This window comes from Musa acuminata, chromosome BXJ1-10 (assembly GCF_036884655.1).
Source record: "Musa acuminata AAA Group cultivar baxijiao chromosome BXJ1-10, Cavendish_Baxijiao_AAA, whole genome shotgun sequence".
Taxonomy (NCBI): Eukaryota; Viridiplantae; Streptophyta; class Magnoliopsida; order Zingiberales; family Musaceae; genus Musa; species Musa acuminata.
This window is the reverse complement of record NC_088336.1, coordinates 22,116,651-22,137,139: the sequence shown is the minus strand read 5'-3', so window position 1 is coordinate 22,137,139 and position 20,489 is coordinate 22,116,651. Positions and strand designations below refer to the sequence as shown.

Sequence of the window (20,489 nt, the reverse complement as noted above, 5' to 3'; positions counted from 1 at the left end):
TGGTGTGTACTTAGTTCTATATATCTTCTAGTTTTATACAAAATTTTATGATAATTCAAGATCATTCGATCAGTTATAATAGTGAAATAAAATTGCTTCATAGAATTGTATGATAAATTGCTTCGTAGAATTGTGTGATGGTTTAATTGATGTTGGCTAGTTCATTTGTTTATTGAGTGAATTGTTAGAAAATTTGATAGTAAAATCTAAATAAATTTTTAGGTTAAATATAATTTATTTTATGAGAGATTTTATCAAACTTTTTTTTATGGATTATTGCTATGAATTATTATAAATCGTCGATTCAAAATATAGGGTTCTTAATTAATGTATCTCATGACTCTATGGTCTCAATTTGATTGACGTATTACTCCCTAGCATACTCGATTGACATTTTCATTTTTAATTTCAACTATTAACTATAAGTTTAATTCACTATAAAATAATAGTGTATAGATCATCATATGTATAATATATTTTGTAAAACATGTTTTGAATGATATGATCGTTATGAGTTAAATGTGAATGTATTTTGTAAGCATAAAAACATATGAATTACGATAAAAATATCATGAATGCATGATATATAATGACATGTAGATGATATGATTGCCATGAGCTAAATGTGAATATATATATTTTATAAGTATAAAAATATATGAATTACGATAAAAATATCTTGTATCCATGCATATACGATCACGTGCGATGTGAAAGTACACGAATATGTTACAACGTTCAATGTATGTATATACTGTGATGTGTAGTATAAGAGTGCATATATGCATTATGACTTGCGGTGTAGAGTGCGTATATATTATGACGTATGGTGTGAAAGCACACATATATATTATGCCATACGATGTAGGAGTACACATATATAAATATTTCAAATTATTTCGATGTAAAATTTTGTGCTCTTATTTTACGCATGATCTGTATATAGTTAAATGTCTTATGTTAATTATTTTAAAATATTATATATATATATATATATATATATATATATATATATATATATATACTTATACTTACTAAATTATGACTTACTATAAATTCTATGATACTAACACCTTACCTAAGTAATTGGATAAGAAAAAAGTACATTTTATGTATATGAGTATAAATTTTAAACATTTTATATTAAAATTTTTTTATTGGATATTATAAACCATGTACAAGTCTTAAAAATATTATATACAAGAGAAATTGTATCATTTTATTTAATAATTAATATATTTTAATTTTAAAATTATACATTTCTCACTACATTCATATCGATAGAAGTAATAAAAATAAAAATATGATAACTTACTTTAGTTATGCATATAGGGTTTGGATAAAACTATGAATATGTTGGTACATATTGTGGGTGGGAGACATGAGGCCTTGCTATGATTTGTAAAGAAGGGTTTGAAGCAACAATACAAGTATCAAAGAAATTAACCAATATACATCAATTCCATGTTACTGGAATGGATTCCAAACCAAAACTTTGTGAAGAGGATATATTCATCACTGTGGCAGTCGATTCCAGCTTTAACCTTTTGTAACCTCCCAGAAGCGGAACTTCATCAAATCTTGGCACGCTAGGCTTTGATGCAACAAGCATATCTTCTGGAACTTTTATCATGTCGTGCATCAATATACAGTCAAATAGAACAATAATTTTTTAAGAGCTGTCTGGCAAGATCTGTAGCCCCACTCTTCTTGTAAATCAAGTGCAAATTATAGGCAGCCTCTCTGTGAAGATTACAATAGCCTGGCTTCATAGTTACTGGAACACTTGAATCTTCATATGGAAGTTTGGGGATGGGGTAATCATTCTCTTGCATTGCAAGCACCTTTTCATAATAAATAGCCGCCAGGGTAACAAGGCCGACATGCTGATACGCCCGCGCAATGTTGTACAAGGCTTCCTGAAAAGTAGCCCAAAGTATCATGTCAATGTTCTATTGGGTAAGAAGATGAAGTTATGCTATGGTTGGGTAAGATGAAGTGATCTAGGTGTATGTGGCAATTAAATGATTTTCTGATAGGAAAATAATGTTTCCTTTAATTTAAAATTCAGATGAGAGTTAAAACGCTCCATATTCGCCTGTTTCAGTACAACTGCCACAAGCAGCTACAAGTGGCATTCATACTGACTAGATAGTTGCTAAACATGACATAGCATGCATGCACATCGAACAAAACATTTCCTAATCGGAGTAGATTATAACTATCACAAAAAATATTCCTCTTCTGATGCAAGGAAATATGAATATCAAATAAAATTTCAAGAAGATGATGAGTTGTCAATAAAAAAAATGACGAAACATTGCTGAACAATTCACGATGATAATGCATGTATGATATGAAAAATCATTTGGAGAATTATCGAACAATAACCTGACTGTTATTGCAGATGCGCAGATATTTGTAAAGAAATGCAAAACCTTGAGCTACACAGTAGTGCTTTTTCTGAAGCCTAAACCCCAGCGCTAAATTAATCAAGGCTGTGCCTGCAGGAAAATAAACAATAAGCTGTGCCAATAAATTGCCCAGATGGAAAAGTCAATCAACACAAATCATACCAACACATAAATTGATCAGCGGATTTTTTGGCTGAACTTTGTAAGCTTCCAAATACTCCCGAGCAGCTGACTGGTGCTGGCTAATCATAGTAAATTGATGGCCATAAATTATCATTGGCATTACACAATCTTTTAGCTCCACTCGCATATGGTGGAGAAACTTCAAATGCCTTGAAAAACGATATTCTAACCTAGAAAGAGGGGAAAAATTCAGCAAACCTTGTAATAACAGCATATAAGCCCAGTGTAAAAACATATAATTACCTTGAAACAACCTTATAATAGCAATTCCAGGCAGCTATGCTGTGCGGATGTTGTTGAACTATATATCTTACATAATTGTAACCATGTTTTGGATCTCTAGTGCTGTATGCAATATCTGCATATGAGTAAAAATGTCAATATACATAATTTTTTTAAAAATTAGTAACTGTTTTTTTGAAATTACTCTTTCCATTCACATAACATGTATGCTAAATGCATAACAATTTCTTTAACATAATTTCTTTAACCAAGACATAACAATTTGTCACAACACTAAATGCTGTATCCAATAGACTGTTTAAACAGATATAGAGATGAAATAACAATTTCTTACGAGCACCCAGTGATCGAAACTCCTCTTTTTTCTCAGTAGAAATCGTGTTGTACTCTAATCTCAGAGTGTGATTGATAATCTCTAATGCTTCCCAATATCGTTGCACAGACACCAAGGCTTTGCAGAGCTACAAATGTTTTCAATATATAAATAAATTCATGACATAATAATGCCTAATAATCATTAGGAAAGTCATTACAATTTTCATAAAACAAATGCAAAACATGATCCATGTCAGATAAGGCTACAAAAATTGACCGTTAAATTTTTAATCAACAAAAAATAGGTTTCTATTTGTCTGCAATAAAACATTAACAAGCTTCTTTTAAATGAATTTTTGATATGCTTGGTGCTTTGATGACAAATCAAATCGACCTTAACAGCTGTGCCACAATGAAATTTTTGATATGTCACCACTGAATGTGTACTAAGAAATCATTACTAGTGAGGAGAACAAGGAAATTAAAGGTTCCTAAGTTCTAGAATACTATCCCTTCATGTTTCTTGCAAGATGCATACATGAGAAGAAAAGTCAAGCAATTAGAACAAAGAAAAAGTGGTGACAAAGGTACCAACATCTAAAATGAACTGATGATGCTCCACATCCTTTAGGAGATCAGGCAGAGGAGGTTCTTGTTTTGCCTTCCGCTATAGAAAATAGCATTAGATCATTAAGACAAGTTATCAAGCTCATCACATGGAAGAAACAAGATCAAGTGAATAAAATAGAGCAATATACATATATATATATATATTATATACCGGAATCTCATCATCTGAATCACTTTGCCAATCTAACCCAGCACCCAATGCTGCTGCTTTCTTTTCTTCCTTTAGAGCTGCTAGTTTTTGAAGGGACTTCTTTGCTCTAACTGCTTTGACCCTTAACAGAAGACAATAAAAGATCTACAGAAATTACTTTTCTGTATAAAAGAAGAAAAAGCAACTGAAATTATTAAAGATGTAGCAGTAAAAGAAAACCAGAACAGGTAATCTGCTCGTGAGAAGAAAAGCAAACAAAAAGCACCAAAAATATTCAAAAGCAATGCACATATTTGATCCAGTATCATGCATGTGTGAACCTCTTGGAAACACTGATCCACTTCAGTGCCGGTCACTAATCATTACAATAACATGAGTTGACAGTTGCTGGGTTAGTCATTATAGTACCTTGCAAAGGAGAGAGGAAGAAAGATGACCAAAGAGAGGAAAGTTAGGGCTAGATGGCAGATGGTGTGGAAAGTGCTAGGAGAAAGGAGGTGTGTATGTGCATGCACGGCTGGCAGCCAAAACAGAATAAAATAAGAGTATTCTATCTGGTAAGGTGAGATTGAAGCTTTTCTGTAGTGATTGGAATTGAAGGAATTCTCTTTCCTATTTTAATCATGAAACACTTACATGATTCTTTATGTTATGTCATATTATTTTCTATATTATCTCCATCTTCTCTTAATCTTTCTTCACAAGATGACAGAAGAAAATTGTATTAGGTGTAAGGCAAAGGATATTTTTAAATTTTCTTCCTGATTTTTTCAGATAAAGCACATTATTTTTCTTTAGTCGACGAGTTACTATTTGTGAAATCATGGATTTTACCAACATATGATCTCTATTACAAATCTCCTTTTCAAGACAAATATTTCTAGTTTCACGTATCAATCCTCGATGGTGTATGGCCTGTACTATTTGGCATGAAGAGATGAGTTCAGACTGGCAACTTCTATTTTGATTTTGTAATAGCAAATGCCCTCATGCCATTGATATTTTGTGTACAAATATTATGCAGTGTAAATATCTACAAGCAATACACATGAAAATAATAATAACTAAAAAGAAGAAAAAGAAACTTACAACTCTGACATTCTTGCAACTGGCTTGAAGCCACGGAATAGGTTATCTGCCTGTTGATCATCTAACAACTTGACTCTTTCAAATAATACACTTTTTGCGATTTTTTTTGCTGGACGCACCTACTTGGAAGTAACAATACTGTGAATTAGAAACATCAAGTCATATGATTATGAATGAATACTCACATAGTAGAGCATGAGATTGCTAAAATTTAATGATATAATTATACAAATATGTAAATAATCTTAAACAAGACCAATAAATACATAGTGCACATAAATGAAATGAATATTCATATGTACCCATACATTTACCGAAACAACATGTCTAGGGGCAACATAAAACAAGATAGAAGTTGGTTTGCAGTCGATTTACCAATCCTATATTGGGATTTTTTAGGAATACTATATTGAACAGAATATCTTGTCAAGGACAAAATAAAGCTGCAGTACTTATTGAGAAAAGCAAGACTACCAAAAGTTTTGGTTTATTTACTCAACACCAAGAAAAACCTGGAGAATATTTTCAACTTACACTACAGGTTACCTGAGAGAACGTCCATCTACATTTTAGGGCTTCGAAACAAACTTATGAAGTGGAGAATTAGTGACTGTCTAATTATTTTGATAGATGGATAAATTTCCTATGATATAGAGAAAAATCTAAGTGCAATGATTGGTTTAGCAGTATAGATTGTGCTCTAAAGTTTCACTCATAATGGTTAGATTTGTGCACCATCTGTTGGAAATTCTTCAGAAAGTTTCTATCATCTGCAGGCCAATTACTTAGACAACTAATTACAACTAACACAAACAAACTTGAGAGCCACTTAAAAAAAATGCAATTTAAAAAGGATTTAATACATCGAGCAAACTCCAATATACAATAAAAACAGGCAAAAGGCTTGAAGATTTAACCCAGAAAAAAAAAATTCAGATTGCAGGGCTTGACTTACTACTAGCCAATCATGAAAAGAACAGAAGCTTCCTGTTTCTAGTTGAATAACCTAGAACAATACCTTTCGATTCATGATCTCTATGACAAGTGTTTCGCGAACATATGAATAGATTGTGTCAACAAAATCCTCAAGCTTCCCTTTTGCATGATAGATTTTAGCAAGCTGCATTTTTATCTTCCCATTTTCCCACCAAGGATTGGTTTGTGCAGAATTTAAATTGGGCAATTGTGCTGAAGAGTAATACAAAATATAGAAACAATTAAAGAAGCTGCCAATCTGTACAACCATATGAAAGGATAATCATGCACTTACCTGAAACCTTTGGAGGGGAAAGCAGATTAATCGTTTCCTGATCTTTTCCTTCTTCAAGGAGAAGAGAAGATAGGATGATACGGGCATCAACATCATTCTCAATTTTAGATAAAGCTGAAACAAGCCATAGAAACAAATTGCTGAGAAAAGAATACTTTGAAAACCTTGAGCACACACTAGAAAGACAAAAAATTAAAACTAACAGGCATAATGACAGCTCTTTTCAAGGAGAAAGTATGAACTCTGTGATAAAGAAAATCATGATTAATAGTTCACACCAGCAGAAAAAAAAGGAGGGTTAAAAATTACTGCAACATAGCTGCTATAGAAACAAGTAAAGACCAACCAAAAAGAAACATGGATAAATGATTAGATGAAACGTGTTGATTAAAAATGAAAGAAGGTTTCAATCATATTCAAAGCATGAATACTGAGATTCACGAGTATAGCCTTCTCCATAATTTTTCATTTCAAACAAAGATGCAACGTTTAGACATATGAATTGGAAATTTCCAGTTCGAATATCTGACTGCAGATGTCTTCAAAATAAGTAACCATATCAATAAACCATTTGGAATATTTCCATCGAAAGGAGGTTTAGCATGTTAAAGTGTATTAAAGTACAAAAACATCACTTCGCCAAGACTACATGACTAGAGAAGAAACACTGAGATTATGATAAGAAAGTAAATGGTAACTGCCTTTTTCAGTTGAAAATATAAATAAAATGAACAAGAAACGTATATGTATACCAACATTTACAAACATAAGTTACACAAGTGCTAGTTCATGTATCCCACAAGAAATCTAGCTAGAGATATTCTGCTGCCAGTTCTTTTTCCTAATTGAACTGCACAAATGTCATAGTGTTTAGTAGAAATGGTCTTTAACAAACATGTAAAATATGCACAAAACAATCTTGTACAATCTCAGTTGCACTATGTTGCAATGCATTATGCTGAGCAACAGCAAGATTTGTCTTGTTATGGGCTGAAAACTGATGTAAGACATGAATGCCATTAAATTAAAACGTCAGCCATCTTAGCACTTACTAACCCTCGAGTGATTGGTACATAGAGGATGTTCCTCCTAGAGAGTACCTAGGAAATGGGCATTAAATTAAACCAGCCACTTCACTTCCATGCAAAGTTTTTCAATGATGGTTTCCTCTTTCCCTACTCTTGGGACTTGTGTCACAACATCGAGTTGTAAATTCTTGTTGGTTGCAATGAAGTTTCCCTTCTATTGAAAATCCCGTGCCTTTAATTTATCCAACAAGTAGTATGTGAATTTGAACAACCAAAATTTGTAAGCGTGCAATAGAGAAGGCCACACAAATTAGCAAGACAGTTAATCCTATGACCAGTGTTTTGAAAAGCGCTAGGCACTCACTCTAGCGATGCAAGGTGCTCACAAATATTAAAATTTAAACATAATTAATGAGAAGAGGGAGGAGGAATTGGGCAGGAGATTGTCAAGGTCTGAGGAGGCTTGGCGGCTATCGGTTGGGAGGAGAGTTGTCACAAAGGAGAAGAAGGAAGAGGAGGGAAGTGACAGCGAGGAGGAGGGAGGAGACAACAATAGGGAAGGAGAGGGGCAAGTAGTAAAGAGAAGAAGAGGGAGAAGGAATCAGGAATTTGCATGAGGAAATACCTCCTCATGCAGCGAGTGAGAGCGGTTGCCATGCAAAATCATCGCATGCATAAGGAATTTGCATCATGTTACCCTAAGTATAATATATACATTGATCGGACCAAACCTCTCAGTCTGCGAACCGGTTGGTGGTCGGACGAGTAAATACCAACTGAATCGTGTCAGACCGATCGAGATTTTAATCTTTGTTTTCTTCATGTATAAAAAAAATGAAGTATGCAACGGCACAATCTTCTAAAAAGAAATATTTGACTCAAGGCAGTAATAAACACTTCTAGACAAACCAAATAAGTTATTTACAGCAGATTAGATGGTTACTTATAACAATTAGAACAACCATTTTATAGATATTACATGGGCTAAATGTAACCTTTATAGTAGAATGCTATAGCTTTTCCTCGTTGCTCCATGGATAAGAAACATTGAGCAATTTTTAGGTGTAAGTTCCCCTGCAAAAACTCAAAATACAAGAAAATATTACCAAAGATCATGTTTGGAGAAGAAAAAAATTATTAGCACTCTTTTGGCGAAAAAAAAAAAAAAACAACACCTTGCCTTATAAAAATTAAAACTGAGACCATGAATGGCTAATAATGAACAAAAGAACATGTAATTTACACTAATTAACTGATATGGATTATTCCTAAATTCCTAATCGTGTAGATTTTTCATTGTTATCTTCTAACATATGAAGAATGGACTTTTTAAAAAATGTTGTGCTAATTCATACAATTATCAAACCTTTCATCAATCCTCCAATGATAGAGCTGGTTCCTAGCCAAGGTAAAAATTTAGACAATAAATGATTTGTCATTTAACAGAAAAAAACTAATAAGCAAGTTAACAGTTGAAAAAGCCAAATTCAATAGTTACAGTTTTAGTTCATTCAGCATGAGCACAACTCCAAAATTCTTCCTGAGAACGAACAGGATAAGAGGGAACAATAATGCTTTCATTACTAGGGGCAACGTACATGTCAAGGCAGAAAGAAATTAGAACAAATTATTTGAAAAAGAAATAAAGTAAAATGAACCAAGGTCAAATGGAGTATCAGGAAATATTGTTTCTCCATTTTTACTTAACTAGCACGGCTCAACAAGAAGGTAGCATGATCCAACATGAATTGGTGGCTTTGAGCCTGTTTGTTTGGGAATAAATGGTCATTTAACTGGAACACACTGTGGAGTATCATGATCTTCTTTGGTTGTGCAGTGATAATTAGAGAAACTAGATAGAGCATGAAGTGGTAAACATTTTAAGAATTAACAAATCTTTGCACACATGATAACAGAAGTGGCCAATAACAATGCATAAACACTAATGCTATACTAAGAAAGGCTCTGAAGGGAGCCCATGCCACAAAGGCACTGCTCTTTTGTTTGGATTAGAGACTGGCCAAAAATGAAGTCACTATCATCATAGTTATAAAACAAAAATTGGAGGAACGAATATGGCATAGAATACCTTACATTGTCATGATTAGGAACATCTTCCAGCACGGAGTAAAATTCAACTGCAAACTGATATTGCCCGAGACTCAAAAATGAGTCTGCAGCTTCAATAATCAAATCTCCATTATCTGCACAACGATCCATTGGCATGTCCTTAAGCAGAACCTGTAAAAGAAACATTGATTTTAGGGTCATGGAGGCAAAAGCCATAACGTACCAACTATTTGGGTAAGGCTATGTGGATCATTTCCCACCATGAGCTGTGTAAGGGGATATATATATATATATATATACATCTTGTCCTATGAGTACAGGGAACCATAACTGTAATTGATTATATCAAATTTGCAAAGACAAGCTATAAGTACAACTACTAACCATAATAAAATGAAACATAACATGGTGTCATGTTTGAAGCATGAAGACAGATAATCTGAACCAGGGAAAGAATTAATCTGCAGCATATAAATACATTTAAAATTATAAGTCTGGTGTAAGGTGGCTAACTACAAACCTCAGCATGTTGCATATTTCCAAGTTGAGCATGACAGACTGCCTCTTTCACTTTCAGATATAACAGATTTTTCTTTCCCAGGCCACAGATTGAGCATGCACGTTCAATAAGCTTAAGTGCTTCCATATGTGAGCCATTTTCTATGTACAATGCAATTAGCAGATTAATAACACTATTATCACATTCAACATGACTGTTAACATGATCCTCCAAAATCTTAATAGCCCGCTCAACTAGACCACACTTCTGGTACATCTGAAATAAAAGAAGCAAAATAGGAGCAAACTCAGAAGTAAAGATTACATAAACATCAAGATATAAGTGACAATTACAGTATCTATCCATAACGAATCAAGACAGTAACACATTTTTAAGCTAAAAATTTTAAGAGAAACTAGCCAAAACAATTGAAACTGCACTCTAAAGCATCAGCTCGAAGCACTTCCATTACTGAAGTCTCGATTCTCAACTATCATTATCAGGAGATGTAAGTAAAAGAATGAGTTATTTTTCTTCTAAAGCAATAAAATGAACTTTGACCAAAGGACAAGATAATTATGCTCTACTATTGGAAAGATAGGTTGATATGCACTTGGTATATTGAAATATGATCTACAGGAAAACACCGGTCCTTAAACCAAATCAGAATGGTGACAAATGAAAGTAAAAGTCAATGCACCAGAATCCAACTTGTAACCACTTAGCCAGATCCAAGCCCCTCAGGATCTAAATGAGAGAAAAGTACACCAGAAAACCTAACATAGGCCTGGAAATCTTTCCTGGTTATGTTTTAAAATCAATATTTTTCTTCTGACATGTCAAGCAACTTTTGTCAACGTAAATAAAAAGATTACTAGCCTGAAATTTGTAGGACTGGCAGCAACTGTTTCTAAAGCAAATGCATACAGTATGTAAGGAAACAAATTATGACAAAGGTATTCCCATGGTTTGTCCATGCACAGTCATACCGGGATGTTCAGGCATGCAGTATCATGCCAGGAGAGCACAAGAACTATGCATGGTTCAGTGTTGCATTCCATGCCCATATTTCTGATCGGGCAAAGTACAGTCATAAGATTCCAGTATGAGATGCCAGAGGAAGCACCAAGTGCTAACCATGCATATTTTTTTTAACATATCAATATGACTACTTGAGAGTTTCTATGATGCAAAAAAAGAGAAACTCATCTAGAATTTGGAAAGCTATATAAGAAGAAATGAAAGCAAAAAAGTGAAACCTTTGCAGCCATTTTGAGTGCTTGAATGTTAGCAGGATATATCCCAATGATCTGATCATATGATTCTGCAGCTTTTTGGTACTCGCCAAGTTCACAGTACAACAAAGCAAGGTCGAACCTGAGACCCACATCTTTTGGATCTGCAGTTATTGCCTTTTTAAGACAATACTTAATCTGACCAGTATTTGTCTGTTCACTGCATTGGCAAAACAATGTAAGTATGTGGAGAGCAGGTCACAAAGTTATTCAGCATCAAATAGATTACAAGTACGAGCTAGGATAGCCATGATAGTGTGCCTGTTGGCAATAGGCACTTATCCTGGCAGGATACCATGACGCAGAGAATTTTACACGAGCTGCCAATGTAGTTCATGAAACAAGTCATGCCTTTCTGTGTTGGTCCATGCCAGTGCATGATGGTTTTGCACATACCAGTCCTCGGGACATTTTCATAAAGAACAGTGGACTTGAAATCTTATTAAGCCATGGGGCATAGCCTATACAAGACACCAATCTTTAGGTATCAAACTAGGTACATATTAGATTATTCCATCTTCAAGCCATGGTTTTGCACATCCTTGTGATATCACATGTCTTACAGAGACAAGCCTGAAGGTGGAAATAGAAGTAAATGGACCTTACGATGACAAAGTTCTGTAGATCTCAAAGTCTTAGATTTAGGATACGCGAAATTGCTACATTAGGTGGATTTTCCTCACCCAGAAAGTAACACTGCAAGAAGTGTTTCGCTTAAAAGATGTGCAAAGTGCAAACAACAAAATATGATGGCTTTAAAGAAGCAGTAGAAATCAGTTGCTGCTTTCCAATATAAACAATCTAGATACTGATAGTCAGCATTTTGTAGATCAAAAGAACTACCGGTAGAAACATTAAAAAAAAAAGAACCAATAACTGCAAGAATCCGAGATCTAAGAGAGCTCACATTGACCATGCAACAAGCTTTTTCCATAAAGATGGATCCTTGGGTGATAAATGTGCAGCTATCATGTGAAAGTTTAGAGCTTTCCCCCTGTCACCTTTGGCATCATATATTAGACCAAGTATATAATATGCATCAGAAAGATTGGGTGCAAGCCGCACAACTTCTTGCAACAAAGGAATTGCCTGTTATGAGAATAACATCAATATCAAATTGAAATCCATAGTCCATAGTGTGGAAAAACAAGTCACTTGATGGATACTAGAAATTCAAAAAGTAATTAAAAGAAATGCCATAGTACAAGTGCCCAATGCCATAAAACCTGGTCAGCATACCACAGTTTCCAAATAAGTGGCTTCAATGAATTGAACCAATCAGTCATGCATTAACAAGAAATACATGAACATTACAATACCTACTGTTACCCTAGAGATGTTGTTGCTGATATTCAATTGCTTCATAAGATGTAGGTGCTTTAATGATCAATTATATGAGGGAAGACAAATAGGCTGGAACCTCTGTTAGCTAATTTTGGGTGTGTTCAAAATTCAACCCAGCAGGGTCTGTAGTACCGAACTGTACCGCCCGATACGGGCGGTACGTACCGGTCCGACAGGTTGCCAGTACGCGGACCATCTGTTACCGGTCCGAGTGCACTGTAGCACTGTAGCACCGCTACAGTACTCGTCACACCTGAGTGTACCACTCAGTACACCCGGATGTACCGCTCTGTAACGGACAAACTTCTAAACAAGATGTTGGATGTAATGCTTATGTCTGTCCGTTGTCTTTTGACATGTTCAAGCCTTGTACAGCAGATAGAGGGGCGGCCGAAGGCTAAATAGTCCCATGTTAGTTGGGTTGGTGGCCTTTTTAGGCTTGTAAATAGAGGTTGTGTCAAGTGGACACGAGCGAGAGCTTTTCGGTCTATAATGGACAATTTTACCCTTTGTTGTGCAACTATTCAGAGCTTGTAAAGTCTGTTTGTAATTTGCATTGTCTATGAAGTGTTTTTCGGACATGTTTGCTTGTGGATCCCGATTGAGGCGTTCTCTTTAACCCGTTCTCTCTTTTGTTGGTCCTAAGGGACAATGGGAGGCTTCGGGGAGGCTGACCTTTGCGGACGGACGCGCGAGGGTGCCGCACGCCTTAGGCAAAACCAGCTAAGGTCGTGACATTATGATATCAGAGCGGGACAAGCACTCATAGAAACACTTGACATGCAAACGTGGGGGACCTAGCGGGGCTGCGTTGAGGGCAGTCAGGACACGCGCGACCGTTTGAGGGAAAACGGGCATGGAGATGTAGGGAAAAGAGTCGCTCAGAGGAGCGGGCATCTAACATTGGCATTTTGAGGAATGGCCAACCCTTCGCGCAAGAGGCACCACGAGAACAGGCAAGCTTGGAAGAATGCGGAGCGCACAAAGGCTGGGATGGCTGAGTTTGAGCCATGGCTCAACGTTGACAACTATACTTGATGGTGCTCTAGGCAAGTGAGGCGCTTGGCAAGAATGAGACCATCCAAGGTGGAATGAGTTGTTCAACGACCAAAAGAGTTATGCAAAGCTCACAGAGGTGAGGGGAATTGCTAACTCGAAGAATTTGGTACTCATGCATAGGCTTGTATGCGGACGATGGAATGTTCGTGGCCATCCCAAGGCGACCGAGACTCGGCGCCATGGAGCATTGAAACTTTCTCTTCGTCATGTGAAGGATACGTCCGGAGGAGGCTGAAGTGTGCAACGAGTTTAGCATGTTGCTAGGCCTTGAGGGGTGCGGCGGTGGCTGTATTGACGTGGAGGCGCAATCTAGCAAGTGCGTTTGCAAGAGGCAGAACAATGCACAGTTTGTTCAGCAGATCGGAGTAGTCCAAGGGGATGGGGGTCTCCGAAACGAAGAGAGATGTTGCTCCAACGGGACAGTTATCTAGGAGGGATAAGTCTCGGCACTCCAGAGGGAGAATCATGTGAGACGGACTTCACATGTTGAGGAGGAGTACCTCACAAACAACAACTTCACGAAGCTCGATAGACTGAGCAAGCGGCGAGGAGTTGTCGCATGATCTCGCTCGAGAGAATGCATTGGTGGATGCATTGCGAGATCAAGTGGGGGAGCGACCTGAAGCAACTTAAATGAAGGCACACTTAGAGTCGATATGGAGATCGGACTCAAGGGAGGGCTGACCCGTGGAATGGAGGGCGCGAGGGCCACCATCGACTCAATGCAAAAATGAGGAGCGGAGCAACTTGGGTGTAACTTGGCGAAGTACCCAAGCCGCATGAAGGGAGCCAGCAGAGAAGTTGGAACATGGAGCAGAAGCACAGTGCTTTCCTTAGACAGAGGTCAAAGACATGAACTCTTGCAGAGGCAAGGGTAGGATCATGTTGTTCCATGGGTCCTTCATTCTGACGGAGTGGACTCATCTTGCATGGTGCCAAAGATGAAGGGAGCTTCTGGGCACATGCACCTTATCTCGGAGGAGCATTTGATGGAGGAACTAAGGCGACTCAATTTGCGGAGGCGAAGTTGGGTTCAGAAGGTCTTAGCACGGGGCAAGAGGACGCAGAGGCGGGTACTCTTGAAGAATATGCCACAGTGTTGCCATTCAAGTTGCCATGAAGGAAGCAGTGCGCAGCGGAGATTGTGCTGGTAGGGGCAGAGGCCCAGGATCCAGACAATGGTGCACAAACTACAGTGAAGTCGGGGGACTTCGGGAGCTACTAGGCGACGGACTGCCCTAGAGTGGTGCTTCATCTAGGTGTGACCCAAGAGTGGGTGGATGAAGGTCGATTGCCAAAGGAGTGAACAAAATCGAAGGTGGAGGACACCCTGCGATGTATTGGCAGAGGCCACACATGGAGGGGTCACAATTCGAGTTTAGTCCACAAAGATCAGAATGCAATGGAGATGTCACTAGGAGGCGACATGGTGCAGCGGATCGTGGTGGAACAGTTCGTGGTAATGCGAAACACACGACAGTGTCCCGTGAGGGATGAGATCATATGGAGGTATGATCGGGAGCTACTGGGAGCTCCGCTTTGGTGAACAACACGACAGCAAGAAGGGCTATGGATTCAAGGAGTGAAGGCCATGGTACCGCAGAGGCGGGTCTTCCGGGCGTGCACCGAATTTTGCATCGGATGAAAACCTTGGTCATCAGCATATGGGGGCTGGGTTCCACCAAGGGAAAAGTTCGAATGCAAGTACCAGTGAGTTCCATGGGAGGGACTTGATCATGCAGAGGTATGATCGAAGCAACTGGAGAGTTGGATTGCTCCAAAGCTCATATTCGCTTAAGGGAGCCCGACAAGTCAGAGGACAAGGTCGAGTAAGCGAACGTTGCTACCAAGGAAGCTAAGGAGAACAGAATCGGTGCAAACTCTACAACGTGATGGCAGAGGCCATGCATGGGAGTTGTAGTCTGTCTTTCCATCGACCAAACGGACTGCTTGGAGAACACAGAGGTGTTGAAGCAGGGGGTCGAAAGGGGCGAGGAAGCGACGATGAGTCCAGAGGGACTTAGCTACCCAAAAATCAAGCATCAGTTAGAATGGAGATGGACTCAGAGGAGTGCCACGGAGACATCTCTACTGATTGTGAAGAAAAGGGATACAGAGGCGAGGCGACGGATAGTAGGGCCATGGGCATGGCAGCGCCATGGTACCGCAGAGGCGGGACTTCCGTGCAAGTCATTGATCCCTTGCTCTCACGGAGGGAGAGCGCTTGGTCGTGAAAGGGGCCGAGGAGGTGGAGCATGCAGAGGCAATCTCCAAGTACCGAGACAAGGCTGAAGGGCAGAGGCCAAGAAACTTCGTAAGACCGGTGTCAACAAGTTTCTCATCAAGATAGTCGTAAGTGAAGGACTTCGGGTCATGCAAGAGTGCACGACCAAGGAACGAAGCAGGCAGTACGCGGTGCTGTACCTTTGCTACTCAGTGAAGTAGGCGGCAGGGTTGATGGAGAAGACGGTACAATCCCAGAGGCGACCTCATCTATCAGAGAATTACTCCAAGTTGGGGTGAAAACTTCCTGCATTCCAGAAGTTCAATGGCTTTGAGAAGGTGAATCACAGTAGCTAACTCAACGCAAGGAGTGCAAACACTTCGAGTGCTTCAGAAGTGTGAGCAAAGAGCAGGCGAAGGCTAGTAACCAGCTCGATGCATGAAGTACAACCTCGAGGAGGCGGGCGAAGTCAAGTAACCTTTGCCTTCTCAACTCTTAAGAGAATGGGCGAAACCGAGTACCCCAGTTCTCTTATCTATCCAGCAGAGGAGCTCTGCACAAGTTCAAAGACCCTTCGAAGATAACGGAAGACAATAGTTGTCAAATCCTCACCAGCGGTGATCAGTGCTACTGAGAGTAGATTGTCCGCTTCATTTCCCAACGAAATGCCAATCGAAAGCGGAAGTGATGCGAACCTACTTGGATGTGACAACTAACTAAAAGAAGAGTCAATGAGCAGATTTTGTGGAGGAAGGACCCAAAACTTCAGAAGTTTGCGAGGCGATGCTCGTTAAAGCTCCAACAAGCATCCACCCAGTTCAAGCAACATGTGGAATTTTTGAGAAACTGGCGCAGTAAAGATGGTCTTTTCCTTCATCTGGCGGATCCGCAGGAATCAACAAGGATCAACACAACTCAGCCAACCCCCCACACCAGGTGAGTTGAAGCAGCATGGCGGATCAAAGGTTCGACTACTCAGAAACAGCAGCGGAGAGCAGCTGGGAACCAGGAGGCGCATTGCAGCTGGAGCAGAAGATTGAAGACTCAGCAAAGGCGAAGAGTTGCAGTGTTCACAAAGGCTTCGACGAGGACGTCGAAGGGATAAGTGGGGGAGAATGTAACGGACAAACTTCTAAACAAGATGTTGGATGTAATGCTTATGTCTGTCCGTTGTCTTTTGGCATGTTCATGCCTTGTACAGCAGATAGAGGGGCGGCCGAAGGCTAAATAGTCCTATGTTAGTTGGGTTGGTGGCCTTTTTAGGCTTGTAAATAAAGGTTGTGTCAAGTGGACACGAGCGAGAGCTTTTCGGTCTATAATGGACCATTTTACCCTTTGTTGTGCAACTATTCAGAGCTTGTAAAGTCTGTTTGTAATTTGCATTGTCTATGAAGTGTTTTTCGGACATGTTTGCTTGTGGATCCCGATTGAGGCGTTCTCTTTAACCCGTTCTCTCTTTTGTTGGTCCTAAGGGACAATGGGAGGCTTCGGGGAGGCTGACCTTTGCGGACGGACGCGCGAGGGTGCCGCACGCCTTAGGCAAAACCAGCTAAGGTCGTGACAGCTCGGTATACCGTACCGTACCGGTACCGAGCCCAGGTCGAAATACCAGTACGGTACGATATTGCGAACCTTGCAACCCAGATCTGGGAAGTTGAATTCAACAGTTTTTGCAACATGGCTATGTAAGTAACATTCAGATGACCGGTTAATGGTATGGTTTTCTTTTTAGAAAATAAATTGAAACATATTGTGCAAGCTTAAGAATAGAACAAAAACTATTGGCTAAAATCTTACAGGGTTGATGTAAGATGCCTGTTATTTTCAGCAACTTCATGTTCTCTGAGCCCTATTTCCCATTGGACCCTAGGACCATGCAGCACCTTGAAGATTCATGATAAGTAAAAAGATATACGCCAAAATTTTTGGCAAAATTTATTATAATTACATTATTGCCAATTTTTTTTTAAGTCAATCTACTTGTTACTGCAGATAATCATATAATGATTTTGTACACTTTAGAGCAAGATGGAAAGGACTAAAGGACTAGTGCAGTGAGATATGCCAGTCAACAATTCCTTCCTATCACCTGAACACAGGCATAGAGATACATCCTCTGTAGGCGAAAAAAAAGTGAATATTTGAGAAGTCCAAATGGTCTTCATGGTTTTATTTTAACATTACATATATAACACCATGAAACTCCACGAGCTGATTGGAGTTACTGATCCTAATAAGAAAAGGATTGCTCCACTATACAAAAATTAATGACAAACTCAACAAGAGCAGTTTAATTGCAATAGGACTGAAAATTATGGTGCATGCTAAAACAGCATGATGCAACTAGCTCACAGTGAAGACTGATCCTCAATACCATGCAGAAAGGTTAGTCCAGGTCAATCTACACAAGGTTCTAGTTGGTTAGGGCCTAATGAATAAGGCAAGTGATCCAAACTCATGACACTGCAAAGGGCATACGGATAGGTGTTGGCTAAATATGTCCTGTAGTAAGCAAGAAGAGATGTTCTAAGACCAAATGATTGACAAAATCACTGGTTTCAATACAACAAAATCACAGCATGGTTTCAATCAAGACATAAAACAAACCAACCTAACTCAGCAAAGAATAGTTCATAAAGCATTTTGATGTTGAGAACTCAGATGCTAAACTTAGTTACTTACAAATAGACCATTGTCAAATCAGCATAAGATGACTAATATATAGTCTGGTTTGTCTCTCAACAACAATGAAGTTATGCTGCCACAAATATATGGATCTTAATTGTCTCATATTTGGACATTCTTTCCAGCGCTGTTCAAATCAAGAAGAGAAACTATATGACCCTAAACAAAGGAAGGAGTGACATCTAACCAGCAGAAAACCAGCAATACACACACATGAAGGCACACTGTGTATAAGGTATATGTACATAATGCACATGAATACATATTAGCAGTTATATAAGTATGTCACCAGCAGAAATTCAAACAATGGAAAATGTAATGTTATTTTTTGTGATCACAAGATTAACCAAAAGATATTTGGTTGACAAAATTGTCTTAAAAACTCACCTCATCATAATCCCCAGATGTGTAATAGAGAGTAGCATCCCCAATTCTTCTAGAAACCTCAGGGCTAAGTTTTTTCTTTGATCCCCTTTTTCTTCCCCTTTTCTTTGACTGCTAATAACCAAATCAAATGTCTCAACAAGCAATATCACAAAAAGTGCACATGAGAAAGTAAGAATGTTATGCAGATTCTACTACTTGTAAACTTAGGAATCCCATAGTGTTAAATTAAGGTCTACTTAAATAATCATTACAATGTGTGTCTTAAGCATTAATTATGACATATAGACAAGTTTCAGCGAGCAAAAAGTTAAAAACATGCAGCATAAATCATCCAAGAACTGAAAAACAAGTATGTCATGCATATTTTCTCCAACTAAATCCATGTCACAGCAATTAGTTCACGGCCTCAGTTGACCATGAGGGTGAACGAGCAAAGGAACAAAAAATTCTAGATAAGATCAAGAAAGAGAGCGTACAGCTCTTGATCTTCTCCGGCGACCAAAATTCATTAGCTCATTGATCTCCTCCATGGTGACGCCTAAAACATCCTCCCGCCTGGGTTTCTTCACAGACTCGCCACTACCAAAATTAATTAATCAATAAGAAAAAAAGTGAACAATACCTTTCATAAAAAGAAAACTTGCTCCTTCCTCGGAAGCACAAGGGATTTAAAAAAAGGAAAAAAAAAAAAAAGATTGGCCTTTACGGTGGTTCTTTTTGGCTGACGGCCTTGCGCTTTCTCTCGGCGAGGGCTTCGTACTCGAGCCGCTCGAACTGCCGGTAGAGATCGACGCCGTGGTTGTCCTCTTGGACCAAGCCCAAGGGATCCGTGTCGCCATCAAAACGCAACGTGTAACCCTCGTCGTCCTCCTCCTCGTCCTCGTCCTCCTCCTCCTCCTCCTCCTCGCCTTCCACATCATCCTCCGCCTCCTCCTCCCCTCCTCGCCCCCCGCCGCCGCCTCCGACTCTCTCCTCCATCTCCGTTGCTTCTTCGTTCGCCGCCGCGACAACTTCTGAGGCCTTCACCGCGTTCTCGTCGTCCTCCATACGGGAGGGAGCCTTCGGCGCAGCTTGGGTTTCCGCCAGGCGGTTTGTCGAGGCGGGTTTATAACCCACCACAGACCAGATAGGCCGGTGGACTAGAGCAGACCGGGCTCAATTCGGGCGTCAGCCCAAATCGGACCGGTACATGGGAGACAAATGTTCTAAAACGGATCAATAAGACCAGCGTAAGAGTAGCCCATGAGACCCAGCCCACAAGTCCGATCCAAGTACTCTATAAGGGCTTTGATTTGATCAGCCCATATGATCAAGTGACCCAACCAATGACCTGTTTATAAGTTTTAGGTATTGATTCATAAATTAATTGTTTTTTTTATTTTACAGTATTTGTATTTATTTCGAGTTTCACTCACCATATGATATACTCATTGATGGGTTTCCAGTTGATGCATACTGAAGATCTATTGGAACTCCATAACGCACGAGGATGAAATGAATGGTGATTGATGCATGATGGACGTGCATCGCAGTTGTAATAATTAATACAGGTCGATAATTCCTAAAAATAATTTGCGGGTTACACATGCTTGTCAGCTTGCTT

The 20,489-nt window shown here is 38.9% G+C and overlaps 1 protein-coding gene across 3 annotated transcripts; it reads right to left on the bottom strand.

Annotated features, from left to right (window-relative positions):
- Window positions 1-1,287: 1,287 nt before the first annotated feature.
- Window positions 1,288-19,945, bottom strand: LOC135595504 (uncharacterized). 3 transcript variants are annotated; one of them, XM_065086506.1, is made up of 18 exons: window positions 19,593-19,945; window positions 19,363-19,465; window positions 18,887-18,997; window positions 12,095-12,276; window positions 11,152-11,347; window positions 9,914-10,168; window positions 9,418-9,564; window positions 8,319-8,397; window positions 6,296-6,409; window positions 6,044-6,213; window positions 5,026-5,144; window positions 3,937-4,057; window positions 3,751-3,822; window positions 3,175-3,301; window positions 2,841-2,955; window positions 2,577-2,767; window positions 2,392-2,504; window positions 1,288-1,919 (listed from the first exon to the last, which is right to left on the bottom strand). In XM_065086506.1, exons 1-18 carry the CDS (start codon window positions 19,931-19,933, stop codon window positions 1,653-1,655), a joined length of 2,823 nt encoding a protein of 940 aa, XP_064942578.1. In that variant the 5' UTR covers window positions 19,934-19,945; the 3' UTR covers window positions 1,288-1,652. The 3 variants fall into 3 exon arrangements, 2 of the variants coding, with proteins under 2 accessions (XP_064942578.1, XP_064942579.1); XM_065086507.1 differs by having other exon boundaries at window positions 18,887-18,994; XR_010480391.1 differs by lacking the exon at window positions 1,288-1,919 and having other exon boundaries at window positions 2,577-2,762.
- Window positions 19,946-20,489: the final 544 nt, after the last annotated feature.